Source organism: Lampetra planeri, chromosome 81 (genome assembly GCF_965212315.1).
Source record: "Lampetra planeri chromosome 81, kcLamPlan1.2.h2, whole genome shotgun sequence".
Classification (NCBI taxonomy): domain Eukaryota; kingdom Metazoa; phylum Chordata; class Hyperoartia; order Petromyzontiformes; family Petromyzontidae; genus Lampetra; species Lampetra planeri.
The window spans coordinates 2,352,687-2,375,293 of record NC_136185.1 but is presented as its reverse complement, the minus strand read 5'-3'; the positions used below and the strand labels follow the sequence as shown (position 1 = coordinate 2,375,293).

The window sequence follows — 22,607 nt, the reverse complement described above, 5'->3', positions numbered from 1 at the left end:
GTTGTCTATAAAGTTGTATCGGTGTTGTCTATAAAGTTGTATCAATGTTGTCTATAAAGTTGTATCAGTGTTGTCTATAAAGTTGTATCAGTGTTGTCTATAAAGTTGTAGTAAAGTGTTGTCTATACAGTTGTATCAGTGTTGTCTATAAAGTTGTAGTGAAGTGTTGTCTATAAAGTTGTATCAGTGTTGTCTATAAAGTTGTAGTGAAGTGTTGTCTATAAAGTTGTATCAGTGTTGTCTATAAAGTTGTATCAGTGTTGTCTATAAAGTTGTATCGGTGTTGTCTATAAAGTTGTATCAATGTTGTCTATAAAGTTGTATCAGTGTTGTCTATAAAGTTGTATCAGTGTTGTCTATAAAGTTGTAGTGAAGTGTTGTCTATAAAGTTGTATCAGTGTTGTCTATAAAGTTGTAGTGAAGTGTTGTCTATAAAGTTGTAGTGAAGTGTTGTCTATAAAGTTGTAGTGAAGTGTTGTCTATAAAGTTGTATCAGTGTTGTCTATAAAGTTGTATCAGTGTTGTCTATAAAGTTGTAGTGAAGTGTTGTCTATAAAGTTGTATCAGTGTTGTCTATAAAGTTGTATCAGTGTTGTCTATAAAGTTGTATCGGTGTTGTCTATAAAGTTGTATCAATGTTGTCTATAAAGTTGTATCAGTGTTGTCTATAAAGTTGTATCAGTGTTGCCTATAAAGTTGTATCAGTGTTGCCTATAAAGTTGTATCAGTGTTGTCTATAAAGTTGTAGTAAAGTGTTGTCTATAAAGTTGTATCAGTGTTGTCTGTAAAGTTGTAGTGAAGTGTTGTCTATAAAGTTGTATCAGTGTTGTCTATAAAGTTGTATCAGTGTTGTCTATAAAGTTGTAGCGGTGTTGTCTATAAAGTTGTATCAATGTTGTCTATAAAGTTGTATCAGTGTTGTCTATAAAGTTGTAGTGAAGTGTTGTCTATAAAGTTGTAGTGAAGTGTTGTCTATAAAGTTGTATCAGTGTTGTCTATAAAGTTGTAGTGAAGTGTTGTCTATAAAGTTGTATCAGTGTTGTCTATAAAGTTGTATCAGTGTTGTCTATAAAGTTGTATCGGTGTTGTCTATAAAGTTGTATCAATGTTGTCTATAAAGTTGTATCAGTGTTGTCTATAAAGTTGTATCAGTGTTGTCTATAAAGTTGTAGTGAAGTGTTCTCTATAAAGTTGTATCAGTGTTGTCTATAAAGTTGTAGTGAAGTGTTGTCTATAAAGTTGTAGTGAAGTGTTGTCTATAAAGTTGTAGTGAAGTGTTGTCTATAAAGTTGTAGTGAAGTGTTGTCTATAAAGTTGTATCAGTGTTGTTTATAAAGTTGTATCGGTGTTGTCTATAAAGTTGTATCAATGTTGTCTATAAAGTTGTATCAGTGTTGTCTATAAAGTTGTAGTGAAGTGTTGTCTATAAAGTTGTAGCGGCTACCGCGGGTGACGTCACGCGGTAGACATTTTCTGCTTCTTCTTCTGTGGAGGGACGCCTTAGCGAGCGGCGCTCCGCGCGAGGAGGAGGTGGAGGTGGTGGTGGAGGTGGTGGAGGTGGTGGTGGAGGAGGGGAGACAAAGGTGGACGTGACGATAGAGAGAGAGAGAGATACAAAGACGGTCGAGTCGCGCGCGAGAGGAGAGAGCGAGAGAGACACAGAGGCGGCCTAGGTGGTGGGTGAGTGAGAGAGTGGTGGTGGTGGAGGTGGTGGTGGAGGTGGTGGTGGTGGAGGTGGTGTAGGTGGTGGTGGAGACACAGGCGGTCGGAGAGAGAGAGCGAGAGAGACAAAGGCGGTCGTGGGGGGGGGGGGGGGGGGGGAGAGACACAGGCGGCCGCGGGACGAGGGCCCCGAGGCTGCGATGCTGGCGCCTGGACCGCGAGTGAAGAGGTGAGACACAGCTACAGTACGTACAGTACGTACTGTATATACAGTATACACAGTACACAGCTACAGTACATATACAGTACGTATAGTGCACAGCTACAGTGCATGCAGTACACAGCTACAGTCTATACAGTATACAGCTACAGTATATATACAGTGCACAGCTACAGTCTATATACAGTATACAGCTACAGTCTATGTACAGTATACACAGCCACAGTATGTACAGTACACAGCTGCAGTCTATAGACGGTGAGACCCACACAGATACACACACACAGATACACACACAGATACACATAGATACACACACACACATAGACACACACACAGATACACACACAGATACACACACAGACACACAGATACAAAGACAGATACACACACAGATACACACACAGATACACACACAGACACATAGATACACACACAGATACACACACAGATACACACAGATACACACAGATACAGACACACATACAGATACACACACAGATACATAGACATACACACAAACACACATAGATACACACACAGACACACACACAGATACACACAGATACACACACAGATACACACACAGACACACACACAGATACACACACAGACACACACAGATATACACACACAGACACACACAGATACACACAGATACACACAGATACACACACAGACACACACAGACACACATACATACACACATAGATACACACACAGATACACACACAGATACACACACTAAGATACACACACAGATACACACACAGATACACACACAGATACACACACTAATATACATACAGATACACACACACAGATACACAGATACACACACAGATACACACACAGATACACACACACAGATACACACACACAGATACACACACACAGATACACACACACAGATACACACACACAGATACACACACACAGATACACACACACAGATACACACACACAGATACACAGATACACACACAGATACACACACAGATACACACACAGATACACACACAGATACACACACAGATACACACACAGATACACACACAGATACACACACAGATACACACACAGATACACACACAGATACACACACAGACACACACACAGATACACACACAGACACATAGATACACACACACACAGACAGACACAGACACATAGATACACACATAAATACACAGATACACACAGACACAAAGACACACAAAGACACACACAGATACGCACAGATGTTCCCCCCCACTGCCAGGCTAGGTGCACCAGCTGTACCACCACACTGTGCCAACTTGCTGTGCTTTAACCGCCCGGCACTCCGCTCGTTGTTGTGAGCGTCGCTCCTCCGTTGTTTCTGGAGGGGCGACTGCCTCTCCAGCTGCCCAGCAGCCGCCTCAAGGTGCACCTAGCCTGGCACACTGGCCCAGCAAGCAGCGTCCTAAGCTAAACATCCTCCTCCACGGAAGCCTTACCGTGGGCAGAGCCAGCCTCAGTGTTGATGTGGTGCAATGGTGTGAGTCTGTGGGTGGCAGTGCTGAGTCTGTGGGTGGCAGTGCTGAGTCTGTGGCAGTGCTGAGTATGGGTGGCAGTGCTGAGTCTATGGGTGGCAGTGCTGAGTCTATGGCAGTGCTGAGTCTATGGGTGATAGTGCTGAGTCTGTGGCAGTGCTGAGTCTGTGGGTGACAGTGCTGAGTCTGTGGCAGTGCTGAGTCTATGGGTGACAGTGCTGAGTCTGTGGGTGACAGTGCTGAGTCTGTGGGTGGCAGTGCTGAGTCTGTGGGTGACAGTGCTGAGTCTGTGGGTGACAGTGCTGAGTCTGTGGGTGGCAGTGCTGAGTCTGTGGGTGACAGTGCTGAGTCTATGGGTGACAGTGCTGAGTCTGTGGGTGACAGTGCTGAGTCTATGGGTGACAGTGCTGAGTCTGTGGGTGGCAGTGCTGAGTCTATGGGTGATAGTGCTGAGTCTATGGCAGTGCTGAGTCTGTGGGTGGCAGTGCTGAGTCTGTGGGTGGCAGTGCTGAGTCTGTGGGTGACAGTGCTGAGTCTATGGATGACAGTGCTGAGTCTATGGGTGGCAGTGCTGAGTCTATGGCAGTGCTGAGTCTGTGGGTGGCAGTGCTGAGTCTGTGGGTGACAGTGCTGAGTCTGTGGGTGGCAGTACTGAGTCTATGGCAGTGCTGAGTCTGTGGGTGACAGTGCTGAGTCTGTGGGTTGCAGTGCTGAGTTTGTGGGTGACAGTGCTGAGTCTATGGGTGACAGTGCTGAGTCTGTGGGTGACAGTGCTGAGTCTGTGGGTGGCAGTGCTGAGTCTGTGGGTGACAGTGCTGAGTCTGTGGGTGACAGTGCTGAGTCTGTGGGTGGCAGTGCTGAGTCTGTGGGTGACAGTGCTGAGTCGGTGGGTGACAGTGCTGAGTCTGTGGGTGGCAGTGTTGAGTCTGTGGCAGTGCTGAGTCTGTGGGTGGCAGTGCTGAGTCTATGGGTGACAGTGCTGAGTCTATGGCAGTGCTGAGTCTGTGGGTGGCAGTGCTGAGTCTGGGTGGCAGTGCTGAGTCTGTGGGTGGCAGTGCTGAGTCTGTGGGTGACAGTGCTGAGTCTGTGGGTGGCAGTACTGAGTCTATGGCAGTGCTGAGTCTGTGGGTGGCAGTGCTGAGTCTGGGTGGCAGTGCTGAGTCTGTGGGTGGCAGTGCTGAGTCTGTGGGTGACAGTGCTGAGTCTGTGGGTGGCAGTACTGAGTCTATGGCAGTGCTGAGTCTGTGGGTGACAGTGCTGAGTCTATGGGTGACAGTGCTGAGTCCTATGGCAGTGCTGAGTCTGTGGGTGGCAGTGCTGAGTCTGTGGGTGACAGTGCTGAGTCTGTGGGTGGCAGTGCTGAGTCTGTGGGTGGCAGTGCTGAGTCTATGGGTAGCAGTGCTGAGTCTATGGGTGACAGTGCTGAGTCTGTGGGTGACAGTGCTGAGTCTGTGGGTGGCAGTGCTGAGTCTGTGGGTGGCAGTGCTGAGTCTGTGGGTAGCAGTGCTGAGTCTATGGGTGACAGTGCTGAGTCTGTGGGTGACAGTGCTGAGTCTGTGGGTGACAGTGCTGAGTCTGTGGGTGGCAGTGCTGAGTCTGTGGGTGACAGTGCTGAGTCTGTGGGTGGCAGTGCTGAGTCTATGGGTAGCAGTGCTGAGTCTGTGGGTGGCAGTGCTGAGTCTATGGGTAGCAGTGCTGAGTCTATGGGTGACAGTGCTGAGTCTATGGGTGACAGTGCTGAGTCTGTGGGTGACAGTGCTGAGTCTGTGGGTGGCAGTGCTGAGTCTATGGCAGTGCTGAGTCTATGGGTGACAGTGCTGAGTCTATGGCAGTGCTGAGTCTGTGGGTGACAGTGCTGAGTCTAAGGATGACAGTGCTGAGTCTATGGGTGGCAGTGCTGAGTCTATGGCAGTGCTGAGTCTGTGGGTGACAGTGCTGAGTCTATGGGTGACAGTGCTGAGTCTATGGCAGTGCTGAGTCTGTGGGTGACAGTGCTGAGTCTGTGGGTGGCAGTGTTGAGTCTATGGCAGTGCTGAGTCTGTGGGTGGCAGTGCTGAGTCTATGGGTGGCAGTGCTGAGTCTGTGGGTGACAGTGCTGAGTCCTATGGCAGTGCTGAGTCTGTGGGTGGCAGTGCTGAGTCCTATGGCAGTGCTGAGTCTGTGGGTGGCAGTGCTGAGTCTGTGGGTGACAGTGCTGAGTCTGTGGGTGGCAGTGCTGAGTCTGTGGGTGGCAGTGCTGAGTCTATGGGTAGCAGTGCTGAGTCTATGGGTGACAGTGCTGAGTCTGTGGGTGACAGTGCTGAGTCTGTGGGTGGCAGTGCTGAGTCTGTGGGTGGCAGTGCTGAGTCTGTGGGTAGCAGTGCTGAGTCTGTGGGTGGCAGTGCTGAGTCTATGGGTAGCAGTGCTGAGTCTATGGGTGACAGTGCTGAGTCTGTGGGTGACAGTGCTGAGTCTGTGGGTGGCAGTGCTGAGTCTGTGGGTGGCAGTGCTGAGTCTGTGGGTAGCAGTGCTGAGTCTATGGGTGACAGTGCTGAGTCTGTGGGTGACAGTGCTGAGTCTGTGGGTGGCAGTGCTGAGTCTGTGGGTGACAGTGCTGAGTCTGTGGGTGGCAGTGCTGAGTCTATGGGTAGCAGTGCTGAGTCTGTGGGTGGCAGTGCTGAGTCTATGGGTAGCAGTGCTGAGTCTATGGGTGACAGTGCTGAGTCTATGGGTGACAGTGCTGAGTCTGTGGGTGACAGTGCTGAGTCTGTGGGTGGCAGTGCTGAGTCTATGGCAGTGCTGAGTCTATGGGTGACAGTGCTGAGTCTATGGCAGTGCTGAGTCTGTGGGTGACAGTGCTGAGTCTAAGGATGACAGTGCTGAGTCTATGGGTGGCAGTGCTGAGTCTATGGCAGTGCTGAGTCTGTGGGTGACAGTGCTGAGTCTATGGGTGACAGTGCTGAGTCTATGGCAGTGCTGAGTCTGTGGGTGACAGTGCTGAGTCTGTGGGTGGCAGTGTTGAGTCTATGGCAGTGCTGAGTCTGTGGGTGGCAGTGCTGAGTCTATGGGTGGCAGTGCTGAGTCTGTGGGTGGCAGTGCTGAGTCTGTGGGTGACAGTGCTGAGTCTATGGGTGACAGTGCTGAGTCTGTGGGTGACAGTGCTGAGTCTGTGGGTGGCAGTGCTGAGTCTGTGGGTGGCAGTGCTGAGTCTGTGGGTGACAGTGCTGAGTCTGTGGGTGGCAGTGCTGAGTCTATGGGTGACAGTGCTGAGTCTGTGGGTGGCAGTGCTGAGTCTATGGGTGACAATGCTGAGTCTATGTGTGGCAATGCTGAGTCTATGGGTGACAGTGCTGAGTCTACGGGTGACAGTGCTGAGTCTGTGGGTGACAGTGCTGAGTCTGTGGGTGGCAGTGTTGAGTCTATGGGTGACAGTACTGAGTCTATGGGTGACAGTGCTGAGTCTATGGGTGACAGTGCTGAGTCTATGGGTGACAGTGCTGAGTCTATGGGTGACAGTACTGAGTCTGAGTGACAGTGCTGAGTCTATGGGTGGCAGTACTGAGTCTCTGGGTGACAGTGCTGAGTCTATGGGTGACAGTGCTGAGTCTGTGGGTGACAGTGCTGAGTCTGTGGGTGACAGTGCTGAGTCTGTGGGTGACAGTGCTGAGTCTATGGGTGGCAGTACTGAGTCTATGGGTGACAGTGCTGAGTCTATGGGTGGCAGTACTGAGTCTATGGGTGACAGTGCTGAGTCTATGGGTGACAGTGCTGAGTCTGTGGGTGACAGTGCTGAGTCTGTGGGTGACAGTGCTGAGTCTGTGGGTGGCAGTGCTGAGTCTGTGGGTGACAGTGCTGAGTCTGTGGGTGGCAGTGCTGAGTCTATGGGTAGCAGTGCTGAGTCTGTGGGTGGCAGTGCTGAGTCTATGGGTAGCAGTGCTGAGTCTATGGGTGACAGTGCTGAGTCTATGGGTGACAGTGCTGAGTCTGTGGGTGACAGTGCTGAGTCTGTGGGTGGCAGTGCTGAGTCTATGGCAGTGCTGAGTCTATGGGTGACAGTGCTGAGTCTATGGCAGTGCTGAGTCTGTGGGTGACAGTGCTGAGTCTAAGGATGACAGTGCTGAGTCTATGGGTGGCAGTGCTGAGTCTATGGCAGTGCTGAGTCTGTGGGTGACAGTGCTGAGTCTATGGGTGACAGTGCTGAGTCTATGGCAGTGCTGAGTCTGTGGGTGACAGTGCTGAGTCTGTGGGTGGCAGTGTTGAGTCTATGGCAGTGCTGAGTCTGTGGGTGGCAGTGCTGAGTCTATGGGTGGCAGTGCTGAGTCTGTGGGTGGCAGTGCTGAGTCTGTGGGTGACAGTGCTGAGTCTATGGGTGACAGTGCTGAGTCTGTGGGTGACAGTGCTGAGTCTGTGGGTGGCAGTGCTGAGTCTGTGGGTGGCAGTGCTGAGTCTGTGGGTGACAGTGCTGAGTCTGTGGGTGGCAGTGCTGAGTCTATGGGTGACAGTGCTGAGTCTGTGGGTGGCAGTGCTGAGTCTATGGGTGACAATGCTGAGTCTATGTGTGGCAATGCTGAGTCTATGGGTGACAGTGCTGAGTCTACGGGTGACAGTGCTGAGTCTGTGGGTGACAGTGCTGAGTCTGTGGGTGGCAGTGTTGAGTCTATGGGTGACAGTACTGAGTCTATGGGTGACAGTGCTGAGTCTATGGGTGACAGTGCTGAGTCTATGGGTGACAGTGCTGAGTCTATGGGTGACAGTACTGAGTCTGAGTGACAGTGCTGAGTCTATGGGTGGCAGTACTGAGTCTCTGGGTGACAGTGCTGAGTCTATGGGTGACAGTGCTGAGTCTGTGGGTGACAGTGCTGAGTCTGTGGGTGACAGTGCTGAGTCTGTGGGTGACAGTGCTGAGTCTATGGGTGGCAGTACTGAGTCTATGGGTGACAGTGCTGAGTCTATGGGTGGCAGTACTGAGTCTATGGGTGACAGTGCTGAGTCTATGGGTGACAGTGCTGAGTCTGTGGGTGACAGTGCTGAGTCTGTGGGTGACAGTGCTGAGTCTGTGGGTGACAGTGCTGAGTCTATGGGTGGCAGTACTGAGTCTATGGGTGACAGTGCTGAGTCTATGGGTGGCAGTACTGAGTCTATGGGTGACAGTGCTGAGTCTATGGGTGACAGTGCTGAGTCTGTGGGTGACAGTGCTGAGTCTGTGGGTGACAGTGCTGAGTCTATGGGTGACAGTGCTGAGTCTATGGGTGACAGTGCTGAGTCTATGGGTGACAGTGCTGAGTCTGTGGGTGACAGTGCTGAGTCTATGGGTGACAGTGCTGAGTCTATGGGTGACAGTGCTGAGTCTGTGGGTGACAGTGCTGAGTCTATGGGTGACAGTGCTGAGTCTATGGCTGACAGTGCTGAGTCTATGGGTGACAGTGCTGAGTCTGTGGGTGACAGTGCTGAGTCTATGGGTGACAGTGCTGAGTCTATGGGTGACAGTGCTGAGTCTGTGGGTGACAGTGCTGAGTGTCTATGGGTGACAGTGCTGAGTCTATGGGTGACAGTGCTGAGTCTATGGGTGACAGTGCTGAGTCTATGGGTGACAGTGCTGAGTCTATGGGTGACAGTGCTGAGTCTGTGGGTGACAGTGCTGAGTCTATGGGTGACAGTGCTGAGTCTGTGGGTGACAGTACTGAGTCTGTGGGTGACAGTGCTGAGTCTGTGGGTGACAGTGCTGAGTCTATGGGTGACAGTGCTGAGTCTATGGGTGACAGTGCTGAGTCTGTGGGTGACAGTGCTGAGTCTGTGGGTGACAGTGCTGAGTCTGTGGGTGACAGTGCTGAGTCTGTGGGTTGCAGTGCTGAGTCTGTGGGTGACAGTGCTGAGTCTATGGGTGACAGTGCTGAGTCTGTGGGTGACAGTGCTGAGTCTGTGGGTGACAGTGCTGAGTCTGTGGGTGACAGTGCTGAGTCTGTGGGTGACAGTGCTGAGTCTATGGGTTGCAGTGCTGAGTCTCCCATCACTTTCCCCGGCTCCCTATTGGCTCCGCCTCTTTAACCCCCCCCCCCCTTCTCGCCCGCTTTCCCCGGCTCCCTATTGGCTCCGCCTCTCACCCACCCCTCCTACTCTCCCTCACTTTCCCCCGCATTCCTATTGGCTCTGCCTGACTGACCTAACCCCCCCCCCCCTTTCGTCTCTTGTTTTCCCGCCTTCTGCGCGCGACAAGGACGAGTGGCCGGGAGTGGGGAGGGGCCGGGTGGAGTTTGGGGGGGGGGCTGGTGGTATAGAGGGGCGGGGCTGCTTGGCGCGCGCGAGTTTGGGGTGGAGGGGCTCCGGGGGGGGGAGGGGGTTATCGAGGGGAGGGGGGGCCTAACTGGGGGGGGGGGGGGAGGGGCTTTAACGGGGGGGAGGGGCCTAACGGGGGGCGGGGCTTACCTCAGCGAGTTGAACTGCCGTGTACAGTGCGCGCGCGCGCGTTGTGGCGAGCACAGTGCGAGGAGAGACAAAGACGGCCGCGGATTGGTGCTCCAACCCCCCACTAGCCCCTCCCCTCCCACCCCCCCACTCGCCCCTCCCCTCCCACCCCCCCACTCGCCCCTCCCACCCCCCTCCCCCACTCGCCCCCCCCCCTCCCCCACTCGCCCCCTCCCCTCCCCCACTCGCCCCTCCCCTCCCCCACTCGCCCCTCTCACCCCCCCACTCGCCCCTCCCCTCCCCCACTCGCCCCTCCCACCCCCCACTCGCCCCCTCCCACCCCCCCCACTCGCCCCTCCCCTCCCCCACTCGCCCCTCTCCTCCCCCCACTCGCCCCTCCCACCCCCCCCACTCGCCCCTCCCCTCCCCCACTCGCCCCTCCCCTCCCCCACTCGCCCCTCTCCTCCCCCCACCTCGCCCCTCCCACCCCCCCACTCGCCCCTCCCCTCCCCCCACTCGCCCCTCCCCTCCCCCACATCGCCCCTCCCCCTCCCCCACTCGCCCCTCTCACCCCCCACTCGCCCTCCCCTCCCCCCCCACTCGCCCCCTCCCACCCCCCACTCGCCCCCTCCCCCTCCCCCCACTCGCCCCTCTCACCCCCACTCGCCCCCTCCCCTCCCCCACTCGCCCCTCTCCTCCCCCCACTCGCCCCTCCCACCCCCCCACCTCGCCCCTCCCCTCCCCACTCGCCCCCTCTCCTCCCCCCCACTCGCCCCTCCCACCCCCCCACTCGCCCCTCCCCTCCCCCACTCGCCCCTCCCACCCCCCCACTCGCCCCTCCCCTCCCCCACTCGCCCCCTCCCACCCCCCACTCGCCCCTCCCACCCCCCCACTCGCCCTTCCCCTCCCCCACTCGCCCCTCCCCCACTCGCCCCTCCCACCCCCACTAGCCCCTCCCCTCCCCCACTCGCCCCTCCCCTCCCCCACTTCGCCCCCTCCCCCACTCGCCCCTCCCACCCCCACTCGCCCCTCCCCCTCCCCCACTCGCCCCTCCCCTCCCCCACTCGCCCCTCCCCTCCCCCACTCGCCCCCTCTCCTCCCCCCACTCGCCCCTCCCACCCCCCCCACTCCGCCCCTCCCCCCCCCCACTCGCCCCTCCCACCCCCCCCCACTCGCCCCTCCCCCCCCCCCACTCGCCCCTCCCACCCCCCCCACTCGCCCCTCCCCCTCCCCCACTCGCCCCTCCCACCCCCCCACTCGCCCCTCCCCTCCCCCACTCGCCCCTCCCCCGCGGTGGGCTGAGCGAGCCGCTGGACAGGAGAAGCCTTGGGCCTTGGTGGGTGGTTGGGGTTCAGAGTTGTTGTTGTGGTTGTTGTTGGTGGTGGCGGTTGTTGTGATTATTGTGGTGGTGGTTGTTGTTGTTGTTGTGGTAGTTGTTGTAGTGGTGGTGGTGGTTGTTGTGGCGGTTGTGGTGGTGATTGTTGTGTCGGTGATTGTTGTGGTGGCGGTTGTTGTGGTGGTGATTGTTGTGTCGGTGATTGTTGTTGTGGTGGTGGTTGTTGTTTTTGTGGTTGTTGTGGTTGGTGATGGTTGTGGTTGGTGGTGGTGGCGGTGGTTGATGGTTTTGTGGTGGTGGTTGTGGTTGTAGCGGTGGTTGGTTTTGTTGTGGTTGGTGGTTTTGGTTGTGATTGGTGGTGGGTGTTGTTGTGGTTGGTGGTGGTGGTTGTTGTTGGTGGTGGTCGTGTTTCTGATGTAATTTCACTCTGGTTGTGTAAAGCCGTGTCGGGTTGTCTGTGTTGTTGAGTTGAAATTAATCGTGGTGGTGGTAGTGGTGGTGGTTGTTGTGGCTATGGTGGTGGTGGTTGTGGTAGTGGTGGTGGTAGTGGTGGTTGTTGTGGTTGTGTTCCTGAGGTAAAGTCACTCTTTGTGGTTGTGTAGTGGTTGTGGTGAATCAGTGGGAGTGTGAGTGTATGTCTGAGGTAAAACTTCATCAGTGTAGTGATTGTGGTGAATCAGTGGGAGTGTGAGTGTATGTCTGAGGTAAAACCTCACCAGTGCAGTGATTGTGGTGAATCAGTGGGAGTGTGAGTGTATGTCCGAGGTAAAACTTCGTCAGTGTAGTGATTGTGGTGAATCAGTGGGAGTGTGAGTGTATGTCTGAGGTAAAACTTCATCAGTGTAGTGATTGTGGTGAATCAGTGGTGTGGTGTGAGTGTATGTCTGAGGTAAAACCTCATCAGTGTAGTGATTGTGGTGAATCAGTGGCTGTGTGAGTGTATGTCTGAGGTAAAACTTCATCAGTGTAGTGATTGTGGTGAATCAGTGGGAGTGTGAGTGTATGTCTGAGGTAAAACTCTCATCAGTGTAGTGATTGTGGTGAATCAGTGGCTGTGTGAGTGTATGTCTGAGGTAAAACTTCATCAGTGTAGTGATTGTGGTGAATCAGTGGGGAGTGTGAGTGTATATCTGAGGTAAAACCTCACCAGTGTAGTGATTGTGGTGAATCAGTGGAGTGTGAGTGTATTTCTGAGGTAAAACCTCACCAGTGTAGTGATTGTGGTGAATCAGTGGGAGTGTGAGTGTATTTCTGAGGTAAAACCTCACCAGTGTAGTGATTGTGGTGAATCAGTGGGAGTGTGAGTGTATTTCTGAGGTAAAACCTCACCAGTGTAGTGATTGTGGTGAATCAGTGGGAGTGTGAGTGTATTTCTGAGGTAAAACCTCACCAGTGTAGTGATTGTGGTGAATCAGTGGGAGTGTGAGTGTATTTCTGAGGTAAAACCTCACCAGTGTAGTGATTGTGGTGAATCAGTGGGAGTATGAGTGTATGTCTGAGGTAAAACCTCACCAGTGTAGTGATTGTGGTGAATCAGTGGCTGTGTGAGTGTATGTCTGAGGTAAAAACCTCATCAGTGTAGTGATTGTGGTGAATCAGTGGGAGTGTGAGTGTATTTCTGAGGTAAAACCTCACCAGTGTAGTGATTGTGGTGAATCAGTGGGAGTGTGAGTGTATTTCTGAGGTAAAACCTCACCAGTGTAGTGATTGTGGTGAATCAGTGGGAGTGTGAGTGTATTTCTGAGGTAAAAACCTCATCAGTGTAGTGATTGTGGTGAATCAGTGGTGGTGTGTGAGTGTATGTCTGAGGTAAAACTCTCATCAGTGTAGGGATTGTGAGAGTATTTGAGGTAAAACTACTACTCGATACTGACAGCACTTGCCCCTACAGCCTGCGAGAGGCTACACGGGGGAGCTTTGTCTGTGTGTAGGTGCTACTGACAGCACTTGCCCCTACAGCCTGATAGAGGCTACACGGGGGAGCTTTGTCTGTGTGTAGGTGCTACTGACAGCACTTGCCCCTACAGCCTGCTAGAGGCTACACGGGGGACCTTTGTCTGTGTAGATGCTACTAACAGCACTTGCCCCTACAGCCTGCTAGAGGCTACACGGGGATCTTTGTATAGATGCTACTAACAGCACTTGCCCCTACAGCCTGCTAGAGGCTACACGGGGGATCTTTGTCTGTATAGATGCTACTAACAGCACTTGCCCCTACAGCCTGATAGAGGCTACACGGGGGAGCTTTGTCTGTGTGTAGGTGCTACTGACAGCACTTGCCCCTACAGCCTGCTAGAGGCTACACGGGGGACCTTTGTCTGTGTAGATGCTACTTACAGCACTTGCCCCTACAGCCTGCTAGAGGCTACACGGGGATCTTTGTATAGATGCTACTAACAGCACTTGCCCCTACAGCCTGCTAGAGGCTACACGGGGGATCTTTGTCTGTATAGATGCTACTAACAGCACTTGCCCCTACAGCCTGCTAGAGGCTACACGGGGGATCTTTGTCTGTATAGATGCTACTAACAGCACTTGCCCCTACAGCCTGCTAGAGGCTACACGGGGGATCTTTGTCTGTATAGATGCTACTAACAGCACTTGCCCCTACAGCCTGCTAGAGGCTACACGGGGGATCTTTGTCTGTATAGATGCTACTAACAGCACTTGCCCCTACAGCCTGCTAGAGGCTACACGGGGGACCTTTGTCTGTGTGTAGGTGCCACTGACAGCACTTGCCCCTACAGCCTAATAGAGGCTACACGGGGGATCTTTGTCTCTGTATAGATGCTACTAACAGCACTTGCCCCTACAGCCTGCTAGAGGCTACACGGGGGACCTTTGTCTGTGTAGATGCTACTTAGAGCACTTGCCCCTACTGCCTGCTAGAGGCTACTCGGGGGATCTTTGTATAGATGCTACTAACAGCACTTGCCCCTACAGCCTGCTAGAGGCTACGCGGGGGATCTTTGTCTGTATAGATGCTACTAACAGCACTTGCCCCTACAGCCTGCTAGAGGCTACACGGGGGATCTTTGTCTGTATAGATGCTACTAACAGCACTTGCCCCTACAGCCTGCTAGAGGCTACACGGGGGATCTTTGTCTGTATAGATGCTACTAACAGCACTTGCCCCTACAGCCTGCTAGAGGCTACACGGGGGATCTTTGTCTGTATAGATGCTACTAACAGCACTTGCCCCTACAGCCTGCTAGAGGCTACACGGGGGATCTTTGTCTCTGTATAGATGCTACTAACAGCACTTGCCCCTACAGCCTGCTAGAGGCTACACGGGGGACCTTTGTCTGTGTAGATGCTACTTAGAGCACTTGCCCCTACTGCCTGCTAGAGGCTACTCGGGGGATCTTTGTATAGATGCTACTAACAGCACTTGCCCCTACAGCCTGCTAGAGGCTACGCGGGGGATCTTTGTCTGTATAGATGCTACTAACAGCACTTGCCCCTACAGCCTGCTAGAGGCTACGCGGGGGATCTTTGTCTGTGGGGTGCATCGTGTTATGTGTACAGTGCTAAGTGCAGGCGACAGATTGAGTCTTTGTCACCCTGCGGAGATAAAAGGCCCCATCCTGCCGTCTCTGTCTCACAGTCTCTCGCAGTGTCTCTGTGTCTCCCAATATCCCAGTGTGTTTCAGTGTGTCTCCCAGTGTCTCACAGTCTCTCTGTGTCTCTGTGTGTCTCCCAGTGTCTCATAGTATATCTCTCAGTGTCTCACGGTCTCTCCTGCCGTCTCTGTCTCACAGTCTCTCTCAGTGTCTCTGTGTTTCCCAATATCTCAGTGTGTCTCAGTGTGTCTCAGTGTGTCTCCCAGTGTCTCCCAGTGTCTCACAGTATCTCATAGTATCTCTCAGTGTCTCACAGTGTCTCCCGGTGTCTCTGTGTCTCCCAATATATCAGTGTGTCTCCCAGTGTCTCAGTGTCTTCTAGTGTCTCACAGTGTCTCCCGGTGTCTCCCGGTGTCTCACAGTGTCTCTGTCTCCCAGTGTCTCAGTGTCTCCCAGTGTCTCAGTGTCTCACGGTGTCTCCCGGTGTCTCACAGTGTCCCAGTGTCTCAGTGTCTCACAGTGTCTCACAGTGTCTCACAGTGTCTCACAGTGTCTCTGTCTCACAGTGTCTCCCAGTGTCTCACAGTGTCTCAGTGTCTCACAGTGTCTCACAGTGTCTCAGTGTCTCACAGTGTCTCACAGTGTCTCACAGTGTCTCACGGTGTCTCCTGCTGTCTCTGTCTCACAGTCTCTCTCAGTGTCTCTGTGTTTCCCAATATCTCAGTGTGTCTCCCAGTGTCTCCCAGTGCCTCCCGGTATTTCTCAGTGTGTCTAAGTGTATCTCAGTGTGTCTCTCAGTGTCTCTCACAGTGTATCACAGTGTCTCCCAGTATCTCACAGTGTCTCCCAGAGGCTCTCAGTGTCTCCCTGTGTCTTCCAGTGTCTCCCAGTGTATCAGTGTCTCACAGTGTCTCTCACAGTGTGTCACAGTGTCTCCCAGTATCTCACAGTGTCTCAGTGTCTCCCAGATACTCTCAGTGTCTCACAGTGTCTCTCAGTGTCCCACAGTGTCTCCCAGAGACTCCCAGAGACTCTCAGTGTCTCCCAGTGTCTCACAGTGTCTCAGTGTCTCCCAGAGACTCCCTGTGTCTCCCTGTGTCTTCCAGTGTCTTCCAGTGTCTCCCAGTGTCTCCCAGTGTCTCACAGTGTCTCTCAGTGTTGTCTCACAGTGTCTCACATTGTCTCCCAGAGACTCTCAGTGTCTCACAGTGTCTGAGTGTCTCCCTGTGTCTCCCTGTGTCTCCCTGTGTCTTCCAGTGTCTCCCAGTGTCTCCCAGTGTCTCCCAGTGTCTCCCAGTGTCTCAGTGTCTCACAGTGTCTCTCAGTGTCTCACAGTGTCTCCCAGAGACTCTCAGTGTCTCCCACTGTCTCACAGTGTCTCAGTGTCTCCCAGAGACTCCCTGTGTCTCCCTGTGTCTTCCAGTGTCTCCCAGTGTCTCAGTGTGTCACAGTGTCTCCCAGTGTCTCAGTGTCTCACAGTGTCTCCCAGAGACTCTCAGTGTCTCCCAGTGTCTCACAGTGTCTCACAGTGTCTCACAGAGACTCCCTGTGTCTCCCTGTATCTTCCAGTGTCTTCCAGTGTATCCCAGTGTCTCAGTGTGTCACAGTGTCTCCCAGTGTCTCAGTGTCTCAGTGTCTCCCAGAGACTCTCAGTGTCTCACAGTGTCTCACAGTGTCTCAGTGTCTCCCAGAGACTCCCTGTGTCTTCCAGTGTCTTCCAGTGTCTCCCTGTGTCTTCCAGTGTCTCAGTGTGTCACAGTGTCTCCCAGTGTCTCAGTGTCTCACAGTGTCTCCCAGAGACTCTCAGTGTCTCCCAGTGTCTCACAGTGTCTCACAGTGTCTCACAGAGACTCCCTGTGTCTCCCTGTATCTTCCAGTGTCTTCCAGTGTATCCCAGTGTCTCAGTGTGTCACAGTGTCTCCCAGTGTCTCAGTGTCTCACAGTGTCTCCCAGAGACTCTCAGTGTCTCACAGTGTCTCACAGTGTCTCAGTGTCTCCCAGAGACTCCCTGTGTCTCCCTGTGTCTTCCAGTGTCTTCCAGTGTATCCCAGTGTCTCCCCCCGTGTCTCTGCCCCCCCGTGTCCCCCCCTCCCGTGTCTCCCCCCCGTGTCTCCCCCCCCCCCCGTGTCTCTGTCCCCCCCCCTGTGTACCAGGCGAGGTAGTGAACATGTCGCCGTGTGTATCTCTCCCTTGTGTGTAGGTGAAGCATCGGCCGGATATTTTTAAGTGAAAACGCCTGTGGCCCAATCTCCGAAAGATGAATGGCGATATGCCTCATGTCCCTATCACTACGCTGGCCGGCATTACCAGCCTCACCGACCGTGAGTTGCTCACCAACTCACCCACCAGCTTGGTCATCCACTCACTCACCCACCCACCCACCCATTCAATCACTCATCCACTCATCCACCCACTCACCCATTCACCCACTCACCCACCCACTCATCCACCCACCCACTCATCCACCCACCCACCCACTCACGCACCCACGCACTCATCCACCCATCCACCCACCCACTCACCCACCCACTCACCCACCCACTCATCCACCCACCCACTCATCCACCCACCCACTCACCCACCCACCCACTCATCCACCCACCCACGCATTCACCCACCCACTCACCCACCCACTCAATCACCCACACAATCACCCACTCACTCACCCAACCACTCACTCACCCACCCACTCAACCACCCACCCACTCATCCACTCACCCCACCCACTCATCCACTCACCCCACCCACTCACCCACCCACCCACTCACCCACTCACCCACCCACCCACTCACCCACTCACCCACCCACCCACTCATCCACCCACCCATCCACCCACCCACTCACCTCACCCACTCAATCACCCACTCACCCACGCACTCACCGACGCACTCACCCACCCACGCACTCATCCACCCACCCACCCACCCACTCACCTCACCCACTCAATCACCCACCCACTCAATCACCCACCCACTCACCCACCCACCCACCCACTCACCCACGCTGTGATTGTCCACCCCAGTGCTGAACGAGCTGCCCCTACCGTCACCGCTTCCCGCCACCACCAACAAGTCCCTGCTGTTCTCTCCGCGCGTGGCCGAGGATGCCGCTCGGCTGCTGTCGTGCCGGGAGGATGCGCTGGTGGCCCAGCTGTGCCACGCCCTCGCACAGGTCTCCACCGAGCACATGTGAGTGGCACACACAGACACAGACACACACACAGACACACACACACACAGACACACACACAGACGCACACACAGACACACACACAGACACACACACACAGACACACACACAGACACACACACAGACACACACACAGACACACACACAGACACACACACAGACGCACACACAGACACACACACACACACAGACACACACAGACACACACTCAAACACTCACCCACTCACCTACCCACTCACCCACCCACCCACTCACCCACTCACCCATCCACTCACCCACCCACCCACTCACTCACCCACTCACCCACTCACTCACCCACCCACCCACTCACTCACCCACCCACCCACCCACCCACTCACCCACCCACCCACCCACTCACTCACTCACCCACTCACCCACTCACCCACTCACTCACCCACCCACCCACTCACTCACCCACTCACCCACTCACTCACCCACCCACCCACTCACCCACCCACCCACCCACTCACTCACCCACCCACTCACTCACTTACCCACCCACCCACTCACCCACCCAGAAACACACACACACTCATCCACCCACCCAGAGACACACACCCACCCACTCACCCACCCACTCACTCGCCCACCCACCCACTCACCCAGAGACACACACACACTCACCTACCCACTTACTCACTCACCCACCCACCCACCCACTCACCCAGAGACACACACACACTCACCTACCCACCCACTCACCTACCCACTCACCTACCCACTCACCCAGCCACCCACCCACTCACTCACTCACCCACTCACTCACCCACTCACTCACTCACTCACTCACTCACCCACCCACCCACCCACCCACTCACCCACCCACCTACCCACCCACCCACTCACTCACCCAATCACCTACCCACCCACTCACTCACCTACCCACCCACACACTCACCCACAGGTCTCCACAGAGCACGTGTGAGTCTATCACGTCTCCCCCCCCCCCCCCCCCCCCCCGTGTTGTTGTTGTTGATGTTGTTGTGTTGTTATTGTTGTTGTGTAGCGAGGTGAAGGAGAGTGTGGGCGGTTCTGAGGAGCCGGATGGCGACGTGCCGGCCTTGCTGCAGTCGGTGTTGGCTCGCAGCCCCTCCGTCTTCAAGGAGAAGAGCCTCCAGTCGCGCTACGGAGTGCAGAGTGAGTCTATACTACTGTAGACAATAGACTACACTATACACTACACTACACTATAGACTACACTATAGACTACACTATACACTACACTATACACTATAGACTACACTATACACTACACTATACACTACGGAGTGCAGAGTGAGTCTATACACTATACTATACTATAGAATTATAGACTACACTACAGACTACACTACAGACTATAGACCACACTATACACTACACTATACGCTACACTATACACTACACTATACACTACACTATACACTACACTATACACTACGGAGTGCAGAGTGAGCCTATACTACTGTACTATACCACACTGTAGAGTTATAGACTACACTATACACTACACTATACGCTACACTATAGACTACACTATAGACTACACTATACGCTACGGAGTGCAGAGTGAGGCTATACTACTGTACTATACCACACTACAGACTACACTATACACTACACTATACACTACGCTATAGAGTTATAGACTACACTATACGCTACGGAGTGCAGAGTGAGCCTATACACTATACACTACACTATAGACTACACTATACACTACACTATACACTACGGAGTGCAGAGTGAGTCTATACTACTACACTAGACTACACTATACTATAGAGTTATAGACCACACTATAGACTACAGACTACACTATAGACTACACTGTTGCCCTGTGTGTGTGTGCTGTGTGTGCTGTGTGTGTGACTGTTGCCCTGTGTGTGTGCTGTGTGTGTTGTGTGTGTGTGTCTGTGTGCGTGTGTGTTGCGTGTGCTGTGTGTGTGTGCTGTGTGTGTTTCCCTGTGTGTGTGTGCTGTGTGTGTGCTATGTGTGTGTGCTGTGTGTGTTGTGTGCGTGTGCTGTGTGTGTGTGTTGCGTGTGCTGTGTTGTGTGTGCTCTGTGTGTGTGTGCTGTGTGTGTGTGTGACTGTTACCTGTGTGTGTGTTGTGTGTGTGTGTGCTGTGTGTGTGTTGTGTTGTGTGTGTCTTCCGTGTGGTGTGTTGTGTGTGTTGTGTGTGTTGTGTGTGTGACTGTTACCTGCGTGTGTGTTGCGTGTGCTGTGTGTGTTGCGTGTGCTGTGTGTGTTGCGTGTGCTGTGTGTGTGCTGTGTGTGTTGTGTGTGTGACTGTTACCCTGTGTGTGTGTGCTCTGTGTGTTGTGTGTGTGACTGTTGCCCTGTGTGTGTGTTTTGTGTGTGTGTTTTGTGTGCTGTGTGTGTGTTGTGTGTGTGACTGTTTCCTGTGTGTGTGTGTGCTCTGTGTGTGTGCTGTGTGTGTTGTGTGTGTGATTGTTGCCCTGTGTGTGTGTTGTGTGTGTGTGTACTCTGTGTGTGTTGTGTGTGTGTGTCTGTGTGTGTGTTGTGTGTGTGACTGTTACCTGTGTGTGTGCTGTGTGTGTGTTGTGTGTGTGACTGTTACCTGTGCGTGTGCTGTGTGCGTGTGCTGTGTGTGTTGTGTGTGTGTGTGCTGTGTGTGTTGTGTGTGTGTGTGACTGTTACCTGTGTGTGTCTTGCGTCTGTCTGTTCTCTCCCAGCCCTGGCGCCCCGCACCCCCATGGTGGCGTCACCGTACGTACAGCCGTCCAACAGCCGCATGCACTCCCCCAACATCCTGCAGCCGTCACCCAGCGCCTCCAACTCCCTCCCGCACGCACAGGGTACAGCCGCACTACACCGCAACCTACACACTGCACCGTGTACACTATACACACTACACTATACACACTACACTATACACTACTACACTATACACACTACACAGCAACCTACACCCTGCACCGTGTACACTACACACACTACACTATACACTACTACACTATACACTACACACACTACACTTTACACTACACACACTACACTATACACTACTACACTATACACACTACACACTGCACCGTATACACTACACCGCAACCTACACCCTGCACCGTGTACACTACACACACTACACTATACACATACACTACACACACTACTACACTATACACACTACACACTACACTGTATACACACTGCACCGTATACACTACACCCCTACACCGCATTATACACACTACAGCGTACACACTACACCACCACACCCTACACCACTACACTATACACTACTACACTACACTATACACTACTACACTACTATACACTACAGCGCTACACTAGACTATACACGACACACTCCACTAATCACACTACACCACTACACTACACACGACACCACTACACTACACCGTACCACCACACAAACTGTACAACTGCACACGCTCCGTCAGCACACAAACTGTATGCACTGTGCCACTGTACACGCCACACCACTACACACTGTACACACCAGAGGCGTGGACTCGAGTCATGTGACTTGGACTCGAGTCAGACTCGAGTCATGAATTTGATGACTTGCGACTCGACTTGGACTTGCATAACAATGACTTTGTCCCACCTATGAGATGTGGACTCGAGTCATGTGACTTGGACTCGAGTCAGACTCGAGTCATGAATTTGATGACTTGCGACTCGACTTGGACTTGCATAACAATGACTTTGTCCCACCTATGAGATGTGGACTCGAGTCATGTGACTTGGACTCGAGTCAGACTCGAGTCATGAATTTGATGACTTGCGACTCGACTTGGACTTGCATAACAATGACTTTGTCCCACCTCTGGTACACACTGTACACACTGCACCACTGTACGCTGCACCGCTAAGCGCAGCACCACTGTACATGCTGAACCACTGTGGCCACTCTACACGATGTACCGGCTTGTTGTTTTCTTGTTTCACCTCCCCCAGGTCTCATGCAGCAGCCCCTGCTGCAGCACGGGGGAGGGGCAGGAGGAGGAGGAGGAGGCGGGGGTGGGGGCCACGGGGGAGGAGGAGGAGGTGGGGGGGGAGGAGGTGGGGGCCATGGGGGAGGAGGTGCGGGTGGAGGAGGAGGAGGTGGGGGCGGAGGGGGAGGGCAGTACAAGCTTTCTCAGAACTCGATGCACGGGAGCCCAGTAGCAGCTTCTTACCAGCCAGCCTCCATGCCTCCCAGTCCCTCGAGGTGCCTACACACTCACCTACTTACTCACCATCTTACTCACTTAGCTACTCACCTACTCACTCACTCACTCACCTACTCACTCACCTTCTTACTCACTTAGCTACTCACCTACTCACTCACATACCTACTCACTCACCTACTTACTCACCTAGCCACTCACCTACACACTCACCTACTTACCCACTCACTCACTCACCTACTCACTCACCTACTTACTCACCTACTCACTCACTCACCTACTCACTCACCTACTCACTCACCTACCTACTCACCTACTCACTCACCTACTCACTCACTCACCTAGCCACTCACCTACTCACTCACTCACCTAGCCACTCACCTACTCACTCACCTACTCACCTAGCCACTCACTCACCTACTCACTCACCTACTCACTCACCTACTCACCTAGCCACTCACCTTCTTACTCACCTACTCACTCACCTACTCACCCACTCACTCACCTAGCCACTCACTCACCTACTCACTCACCTACTCACTCACCTACTCACCTAGCCACTCACCTTCTTACTCACCTA

At 53.5% G+C, this 22,607-nt stretch overlaps 1 protein-coding gene across 1 annotated transcript; it reads left to right on the top strand.

Moving 5' to 3' along the window:
* Positions 1 to 1,469: 1,469 nt before the first annotated feature.
* On the top strand, positions 1,470 to 21,910 carry LOC144738301 (nipped-B-like protein; the record flags this gene model as incomplete). Its single annotated transcript, XM_078621307.1, has 6 exons — positions 1,470 to 1,891; positions 16,877 to 16,997; positions 17,699 to 17,864; positions 18,894 to 19,024; positions 20,564 to 20,686; positions 21,816 to 21,910. Coding segments are annotated over exons 2-6 (579 nt in total), but the record flags the coding sequence as incomplete, so codon positions are not given.
* Between the last annotated feature and the right edge of the window lie 697 nt (positions 21,911 to 22,607).